Source organism: Solanum pennellii, chromosome 8 (genome assembly GCF_001406875.1).
Source record: "Solanum pennellii chromosome 8, SPENNV200".
NCBI classification, from domain to species: Eukaryota; Viridiplantae; Streptophyta; class Magnoliopsida; order Solanales; family Solanaceae; genus Solanum; species Solanum pennellii.
Window position 1 is genome coordinate 9,453,303 of NC_028644.1, and position 10,429 is coordinate 9,463,731.

The 10,429-nt window shown below is 32.2% G+C and overlaps 1 protein-coding gene across 1 annotated transcript; it reads left to right on the forward strand.

Moving 5' to 3' along the window:
• Positions 1-2,751: 2,751 nt before the first annotated feature.
• LOC107026848 (calcyclin-binding protein-like) lies at positions 2,752-6,320 on the forward strand. Its single transcript, XM_015227940.2, has 5 exons — positions 2,752-3,008; positions 5,128-5,268; positions 5,477-5,716; positions 5,800-5,859; positions 5,955-6,320. Exons 1-5 carry the CDS (start codon positions 2,895-2,897, stop codon positions 6,057-6,059), a joined length of 660 nt encoding a protein of 219 aa, XP_015083426.1. The 5' UTR covers positions 2,752-2,894; the 3' UTR covers positions 6,060-6,320.
• The last annotated feature ends 4,109 nt before the right edge of the window (positions 6,321-10,429 follow it).

A 10,429-nucleotide genomic window follows, 5' to 3' on the forward strand; every position in this document is an offset into this window, starting at 1 on the left:
ACAAGTAATACATTTTTCTTATTTAGTTATTGTAATTACAACTGTATTAGTGTATAAATAAATAAAAAATAAAAAAACATATTCAAAAATACAGTGAAATTATATTCAAAATTTTATGAATACCTTTATAATTAGTATTTAGTGAATATATTGTATGTAGAAATATAAATACAAGTTATTGTATTATGTGAATGAATCATTATTAGTTGGTAATTTAATAATGGAAATTTGAGTAATTTAGGAACATAATAAAAGGTTGACACTTGGCAGTTGTGGTAGCATATCATACCTTATTTAGTGCATTGTAAGATCATTCAATAAATAATAATTAAAAAAAAATTAATACAAACATGCAGCTAGAAATTGACACAAAGTGTAGTCATTTCTAGTAAATAACATATTTATAGCTAGTGAACTTCAATAACCATATAGTCATTTTCTTAAGTTGCTCTTTTTTTAATTAATAAAAAGCTCGGCTCGGAAAAAAATGGGGAATATATGGCAAACTAAACATTATATGAGTATAGTTTACATATACATTTTGTGGGGTATAGTTTAGTTTGTTATGTAGCTTTTTATTTGTATAAAACATTTTTTTTATTTGTACTATATTTTAATTTTTTATTATATAGTAACAATAGCCCTAAATACAGTAAAAAACATCTACATAATCTCATGATTTAAGCTAAACATTCAAAATCAAATATTTTTTCAAAAAAGAATTTTATAACAACAAAAAGACCATAAAACTTGTTTTCGGAAAATTGAACTATTCGATGTATAAATTATATATACGAATGCAAATAAATTGAATATAAATTGTTTAATTTGTATCAAATTGTAAAGTAATTATTATATACATATACAAGTAATTGTATATGTATAAATAAAAATAAGAATATAGTACTTGTATATACCCAAATCCCTCAAGCAGTTTTGTATATAATAACGTAAAATACAAATTTTTTGTGATTTAAAACAAATTATTATACAAATAGTTGTATCAATTTTTCAAATTAATTACTTATATACATATATAACTAGTTGAAATATACAAAAAAACTTAAAATATGAATATAACAACACAAATATCTTGATCAGTTTTTTATATAATAATTCAATATACAAACAACTATATACACAACATTCAAGCAGATAATTCTTACAAATAGAGATGAATCTTCCATTCTGATTTTGAAAAACTTGTAATGTGATAAGAAAGAAAGATTTTAAAAAATATATTTATGAAAAACTAAGAAGCATAATACATATACAATTGTTGACGAAGGAAAAAAAAAAGATACATGGGTTGATTTTAGCGGTTACCTGCAAAAATTGAGCAAGACGGGAGGGAGAACGTGAAATCTTCCAAAATTGAAATTCAAAATAGAGTGGAGGAGCGATTCTAGGAGAATCAGATATAATGGAGATAGGAGAGATAAAATTAATTTTGTATAAAATTATATACACAATCATAAATAGGTCTTTTATTGTTGGTATATAGGTGGTGGGTCCCATTAATTCAAAAAAATTGTTTGTCAATCATGCACTTTTCTCAAGAAAAATTTAATACAAGGTGTAATTTGACTAATATAACTCTATTATAGCAAGAACATCAAAAGTCTACATAACTTTTTAATTGAACAAAATGGAGTAATTATTAAGAATATAATTGAAAAAAAGACTAATTATTTCTTAATTGTTTAAACTGATAATTAACCTTGAACATCTATCTTTAATGTAAATATCAAACAATTATAAACGAAAGAAATAATTACTTAATATAATTTGTCATTCCACATAATTTTGGAATGGACAGTGTAGAAAGTAAAACAAAATATCCAAAAATAGGGTGTGATTTTCTTTTTCCTCAAAATGAAAGCCTACAATTAAGGTACATGGATTAAGTTGAAAAAAGATGAAAATACTATTTAGTGGGATATTATTTTTAAAAAATTATACGTTACATAACAAATACTTGAAATCATCATGTGATCCTACAAAATTCTTATTCTTTTTAGTTTTGAATGAACAAAAAATTTAAAAAATAAAGTCAAATATTTGAATTTAGTGATATTATTAACTTAGATCATTGTTATTCATTATATTGTATTGTATCGTTACTATACCTACAATGTTTGTTTTAATTGTTACTTAAAATATAGTGTATTGTATTATTAAATTTGGTTATTACGTAACAATAAAAACTCCTATTTTATGGAACAACCAATTTGGTGTGTTTCCATTGTTACTTAATTTCTTTTTCCAATTATATATTTACATAATATTTTAAAATATTTTTTTACTCTTTATCTTAATTATTTAAATCTAGTCAAACTTCTTACAGTAGAATAATTAGGATATTTTAGTAAATTTATAAATTTACGATACAATCAAATCAAACAATTAAAATATTATTAAATAACAACAAACAATACAGTTTAGCCAAACATTATATCTATCATACAATATAATAGAATAGAGTACGATACAATACAATATATTATGAAACAATGGGTAATAATGATTCAAACAAAGTCTTAATAATATGCATTCTTTAAATCTTATAATCTTGATTCGTCACAAATCTTATTTTTCGGGGTTGAACTTTGATCCAAAAAAATTATTTCTTTTATCGAATTTCGTAATGAAACATCACAACGTACGAAAGGAGTATTCATTATGAGGCTTTCCAATGAGGCCGGCCAGCTAAAATTGGATGAATGGAACGCCCAGCCCATTAACACACATTTACGAGCCTCCTCTAGGGTCTGGAAGCTTCCTCAACTCTTCTTTTATAAATTTCTAGCATTTTCTATGCTGAACTTCAAAAATCTTCCATAACCCAGTATTCACATTTGATTTTATTCATTGAAGGACGAAGAAAGTAGAAAATGGCTGCTAACGATTTAGCTTTGGACTTGGAGGAACTTCAGCAGCTTCACACCATAGCCAAACGGCCTCGTGTCCTTTCTCTCATTTCTACTGAGATTCGTAACTTGGAGAAGGTTATCACTCTTTTTTATTGTTATTAGTGTTTTACTATTTCCATCTCCAGTATTGTTGCTTGTCTGCGTATCTGTATTTTTCAGTTTGTCGTTTTTCCTCTTTAAGTTGGGTATATGTGAACTAAAATGGAGTAATTCAATTATAGTTTGAATTGGTATAGTTTAGCATGATTCATTTTTGTTATAATAAATAAATATGTATTTTAACATGATCTCTTTTTATATTTATCTCTTTTTATATTTATGTAATATATGCAGATACTTTTAAATTTGTATTAAATTGAATAAAACACACTTGTTCTATGTGGCATCATACCTGGCAATATGCGCTCTACTTGGGCTCCTAACTGTATTATGCAATATAGGATTTTTTCAACATTGTATAATTATAAGTGTCTATTTATACACATTTAAAACTAGATGGTAATGTGAAATGATGTAAAGTTAAATGACATATTTATGTATTTTAAATGATTTCGGTTATTGCACTATTTTTCCATGAAGTAGTGGTAAGACCAGCATATATTTTACTCTCCAGAACTCACAAGTGGGATTGTTGTTGTTGTTGTTGTCTCATGATTCGTTTCATTTCAAGATGAACTATTGTGTAGAAACTATAGGTTTTGATTTTTGTGTAAGGTAAGGTTCTTAAGTCTCACTTGATGGCTCCCTTCAATAAAATGAGACTATAGGTTTTGATTTTTGTGTAAGGTAAGGTTCTTAAGTCTCACTTGATGGCTTCCTTCAATAAAATGAGACGGGGTTCGGGAAATTATGATAGCATGGGTGCTCTTAATCTGAAATCTGTATCAAGGAATCCGAATATGCTTCTTGTTGTTAGTGATTTAATATCTGTGACTTCTAGATGATTTAGTGACTGTATAATGGGTTCTTGTTGCAGAAGTAGATGAAGCAGCTGTAATTGCATCAGCTGGCTGATTTAGTCTTTTAGAAGTTAATGGTTCTAGTCTAGTATCTTGAAATGAATACTAAGTAGGGGCAAAATCATCCCAAACCCCCTATCGATTCGGTATTTCAACCGGTTGGCTAATGACTATATTGTTGATTTGACCTAACAGATCGAACTCAAAATGTCCCATCAAACAATATTCGGGTCAAAACAGGGGTCTAACTAGTGTAACCAGCTGGGTCAAAATGTAATCCAACTTGATTTTTTAGTTTACATCACCTAATTTGCTTTCAAATTTATGATGACATGTGATGCTTAGAAGTGTGTTTGATTTGTGTTATCGTGATTGTTAACGGTATGTTCTATCGGATGTATTAGGCTTGAAGCTTTGACATAACATTCTCTTTGAGCTGGAAATATCTACTCTATTTATGGCCTAAATATTGAACACCATGAAGATTTTAGATAAAGAAAATTTAGAAACTTATTGTTGAGTGAGACTAGATTGGAACATTTCTATTGTAGTCCAACGATAACTTAAAGAATTTGTGAACTATCATTTTACTTCATGAGTTCTTTACTCCCTTGAACCATTAACAATTACTTGCACATTTATTTTTTTACTAGTAAAATTGCTGTGATATTTTAACTACTCACTTTTATGTAATTTTTTTTTAATTTCAGTCATATTTTTATATTCTTCTTCATTCTTAGAAATTTCATGGAGTATTTAATTCAAAACATTTCACCTTTAATAATTTTGATATCCCAAACCTATTGCTAAGCATGATGACTCTGTTTTTGAAAACTTCTCTGGTGATTATGTATGTTAAACAAGATGCACAGCTGCAAAATACAGTTTCAGGAGATACTGGTTGATCATTATTTTCATTCTTTTATTCTTTACGAGGTTATATCTATTCGATAAATGGATAATGGATACATAAATGAGATTAGAAAATTGTACTGTTAAAAGTCTACCTGCATCATATCCAAGTTTTTGCTGTTTCTTATCAAATTAGATATTAAGATTATGACAAATGAGGCAATAGCACATTTAATTTGACATGAAACATCCTTCTTGAATCATGTTGTACAGAAAAGTGTTTAGCAGCTCTTTTCAATCTGTTCTTAGTGAAAGGTATTCTGCGAACAGGTTTACATTTGTACTATGATATTTCAAGTCTTAACGTCTTTTCTGTTCTGCAGCTGTCAAAAGATGGTGCTTCAGTGTCATCTTCGCAAATACCAGCTCCAGTTTTAACTGCAGCAAAGGTGATCCACAAACCATCTCTGAACTATGTCTCTGTTTCATCCTTCAGTTGGGATCAGGACAATGACAAAGTGAAGGTACGTTATCTTCAGTCAGAGCTATAACGTTGAACCCCTGTATCCATTTAAATGTGTGAGATACTTGCTTAACCATTGCAAAGGGTTCTTACTTCAATTATAAAATTCCAATCAGTTCTCTACCATTTCGATATTTTGAACTCTTGCAATGCCTTCATTGATTTTACTCGTTGTCTCTTGTCTGATGGCTTATTTATCTCTTATGCAGATTTATCTATCATTGGAAGGAGTAGATCAGGAGAAAACGGAGACAGGTTTCAAGCCTATGTCTATTGATGCCAAGTTTCATGATGTACATGGAAAGAACTATCGCTTCTCCTTGCCGAAATTGAACAAAGAGATTGTACCTGAGAAATGTAAGGTGCTCGTGAAACCATCAAGGGTTGTCATCACCTTGGCCAAAGCCTCCAAAGGGAACTGGTTGGATTTGCATTACAAAGAGGACAAGGTTATTACCTGTTCCACGTAATTATTTTTCACTTTTGATTATGGTGATTGTTTAATAACCATGCCATGCTTATTATCCTGCAGTTCAAGCCTAGTTTGGACAAAGAAAAAGACCCCATGGCAGGAATTATGGATATGATGAAGGTATCAACTTGTTCTGATGTTGTGGACTTCTCACTTCTTTGCAATTCCTTTCTTATTTTCAATGTGTATGTGATGAGTGATGTTTCATTTTGCAGAACATGTATGACGACGGTGATGAGGAAATGAAGAAGACAATTGCAAAAGCCTGGACTGATGCTAGATCTGGCAAGGCAGCTGATCCATTGAAACGCTACACCTGAATCTTGAAATAGGTCTCTTAACAGATTTTAGGGGTTTATTCCGGGTGAGCAGCCATTATCGTTTTGAGTAGCTTGTAAAACTGGATAATCAAGGATCTCTATGTAGAAATTTTACAGCATGTTGCTTGGATGGTCGTTTTTTGAGCCTTAACTTAGTATATATATGCAGCTGGTGTCAAGTAATTGTCGTTGAACCTTGTTTTGATAAGCTTCATTGTTGAATGTGATTCCCAAGAATGAATGATGTATTCCTTTTTACTATTCCAGTTTTCTTATTTGATATATAAATCTTTAGGATCTAAATCCTACGTTGGGATTGAGACGCAATTAGTTGATTGATACAGCTAAATTGCCTATAGTAAACATAGCTAGTAAATTCAACTAAATTTGTAATTTGACATCTATTATCACAACCTAACTAAACAGACAATAGGAGAGCAAATAACCACATGTCAGTACAAACCATTCCAGTCTAATAATATTTTCATATTTTATGACGAAACACCTTAGGACCCCCAAAAGAGCAAAAGAGCAAATAAGCAACTTTAATTTTATTGTGGGTTCGAGTCACCAACAACAAATTAGACACTTCAGATCAAAGAAGGAGCAGTAGAATCCGGATGCTCAGATGGGTTTGAGTCTGGATCCAGGTTATGGTTCAAAGGGGGCACGTATGTTGTTGTGTTGATCATATGGGTCGTGTTCCGGATCAAGGTTGTAATCAATGGCATCACGACCCTTTTCAAGGAAAGGCTTACAGGCAACTTCTATGGTAATCCAACCTAATATTACACTGCCAATTGCTATCTATATCGTAACTGCCCCCATTGCTTGACTCTTCTAAAGGAATTTTGAAAATGAAATTGTTAATTTAGGAATGGAGGAGAATTTGCCAGTTGAGTATATGGAAGAATTATAGGATTTCCCCAACTGTTTGACAAATGATTGTTGGGTTCTTTAATAAAAAATTTCACAATATGTTGACATATCTTTGGCTCTTTAACTGTATACTGGAATTGGTGATGTTTTTTACTAGTCATATTTCATACGATAAACCTATGATTATTAGAGATGACAATGAGGTGAGTTGAAGCTTTATCCATAAAATTTTAATTCCCACCTGTTAAAAAAGTTAAAGTTGATTTTTTGGATATATGATAGATTGTTCTAGTACATTTCTAGAATAGTCTAGGATAGTACCAGGGTTAATTATCTTTAAAAAATATCTAGATATCTAGAAGATAAAGTTCACTAGAATTTTCTTTGTAAAAATATGTAGAAGAATTTCTAGAAGAATTTCTAGAAGCATTCCTATACTCGTATAAATAGGAGTGATCATAGTCATTTGTAATCAACCCAAACAACTCAAGAACAACCTAATAAAAGAGTATTCTTCCATAAACAAGTTCTCCTTTCTAGCTTCCTCTTCTTTAGTTGAATCTTCAATCCTAGTTAACGTCTTGGGCTAGCAGAAGGTTCTCCAATTATACTCTTCTTCAGCTATTCTCCACATGGTATCAGTGTCATAGCCGTAGATTGGCTAGTGGGTTTTATTTCAAGATCGGGTTGGTGGTAGATTCAACTGGTTTTCGAGATGGATTTTAGCGGTCGTGTTAATGGACGGGGATTGAGTTGTTGAATCAGTCCAGTTACAAGGTATGGAAGACATGTATGGAATCATACCTTGTCGGAGAGGATTTGTGGGATGCTGTTAATGGACATGACACGAGTCCTCCTGTTGACGGACCGGGAAACAGTAGCATATACACGAAGTGGAAGCAGGTTAATGGGAATGTTGAGTTCATTCTGAAGAGGACAATCTCCTTCGATTTATTTGATCACATTATAAAGTGTAAATCAGCTTAGGAGATATGGAGGACTCTCGATCGCTTGTTCAACAAGAAGAATGAAGCTCGGCTGCAGATATTGGAGAATGAATTGGCTAACACCACTCAAGGTAATTTTTCTATCCCCGAGTATTTTCTGAAAAATAAGAACTTATGTTCTGAGATATCTTTGTTGAATCCGGATGAGGCTATCTCTGAAGCACGAATGAATAAAATTGTCATTCGTGGTTTGAAGCCTGAATATATTCCATTTGTGACGTCGATTCAAGGATGGGCTCAACAACCATCCTTGGAGGAGTTTGAAAACTTGTTGTCATCACAGGAACTACTAGCCAAGCAATTGGCTAGTGTATTTGTCAAAAGAGAAGAAAATGTTCTTATAGCCGACAAGAGAAACTTTAAAGGAAAAACACGAGATATGTCACACTCTCGATTCTCAGGTGGTTTATGCTCACCTAGAGAGAAGGAAGATCCTTCTAACTATTATGGTAAGAAGCCTCTAAGATGTTATCGTTGTGGCGAAGTAGGGCACATAAAAGAAATATTGTCAAGCCAAGGAGAGCAATATGGCTCAAAAAGTTACCGAAGAAGAAGAAGAGTGGGTAAAATGTTTAGTAGTTGAGGCTCGAGCACTAGATGTCATGATTTCCATCAATCTTGAAAGAGATTGGATCGAGGATTTAGAATATTATATAACCGACCACTTGGAGAAACAAGAAGTTGTTTAATTTCAAATTAATTTCCAGAACTAAAACTCAATTTTATTTTGTTTACAAATTATGTAAAAGTGTTTGTTTGATAACTTTAAACAACCAAGGTGGAATATTTCAATGAAAATCGGAGAAAGAGAGAACATGGTAATTGTTGAGAGCTTCTGCTCTTTAATATGATATGAAAGTTGAAAGAGCCGAGAGAGTATCCTTGAGAAAAAAGTTTTCAGTTTCACCCACACCGCCCTACTTAATTTCTTTAAAAGAATTGTTTTAACCCACTCCGCAACCGCCCCATGTTAGCTTAGACCTGCCCTGCCCCCTCCCCGACCCGCTGTCATTCCTAGTGACAATTTGGTTTGAATATCACTTATTCAATGAGTTGCGGTACCTTGCATTGGATTTGAATATGTCGCGTGAGCTAGTTGATGTTAATGTATATATTTTCTCCCTTGTTGATGATGCAAATATAATAGATTGGGTCTATTGATCTTGTTTAGTTTCCGTTCATGGCAATTATCAAGCGATTGATATGTTACTAAATTTGATATGGTTGATTTTGAGGTAATCCTCAATATGGACGGATTGTTTCTCTTAACATTAGAGACTATTATGAAAATATGTATTTCTTAGAGTAAGGGTCAAGTATGTTTGCTAATTTTACTTGTCAACAAAGCATTAGTTGTGTCAATATATACCTCTATTATGAGATGAATAAAAGATGTGAAAAGGAAAAGTATTCTCTAAACCTAATATCCAACATAGTATCAAAGCAATCAGATTCGTAAAACCTGAAAGTCCAACCTAATTGTTTCCAAGATGGGCGATTCTATGCCTTCATATGGCACAACGAGAAACCCTGTGAACTCAACCATAACAAACCCTGCCTCAATTAACAAGACAACTCGCGCTTCCCAACGGGAGTTATCCTTGATTAAATAAATTTCTCATTATGGTCTCAATTGAGGCAGATGTGTATTAGAGCTCAAAACAAGGTTGATTACCTTATCGGTGAAGTAAAAGAAACCTGAACAAACTGACTCGGGTAATGCAATATGAATTATAGAGAATCATAAGGTGAAGAGCTGGTTGACTGACTTGATGAGCCCTACATCAATGCAGTGGTTTATCAGGCTTTCCACGACAAAGGAAATATGGAAAGCAATTGCCAAATGTTCTCTGAGGGTTCGGATGAAATCCGGTTGTTTGAACTAAATCGAAAATCCTTCACCACTATGTATAACGGAAGACCCATGTCCACGTACTACGAGGTTGTGAGTCCATATATTTCTCAATGGACTTAATGGAGAATGTGATCAAGTTCATGGTGAGATTATAAGAAAGGATCCAAAGCTTGACCTTAAAAGTACATATGCTTATTTCCGAAGAGAAACTCAACAGAGACAGCCTATGGGCAGTGGTCGGCTAATTCATGAGAGTTCTACCATGGCTATCCATCGTAACAGTTCTGTTAAAGGTCGAACTCTGGTATGCCTAATAATATTATTTGTAGCCATTGTGGTGATTAGGACATTCAAAAAAATGATGTTATGAGATCATTAGTTATACATATTTGTAGGATTTCTTGAAGAAACCTAGCAAAGTCATTCCAAGTAGAGTTAAAGCCACGACTTCATCATGAATCAATCGGCCAAAAAACAATGATGGTAAAATAGAACCTCGTGTTAATATGACAGTCATATATTACGGGTAATAGCAATGTTAATGTTAATGTTACTGCACCTTCTACAAATATTACTTGGATTATAGTTAGTGGAGCATCTAACCACATGACCAAAGACCCAAGCAAATT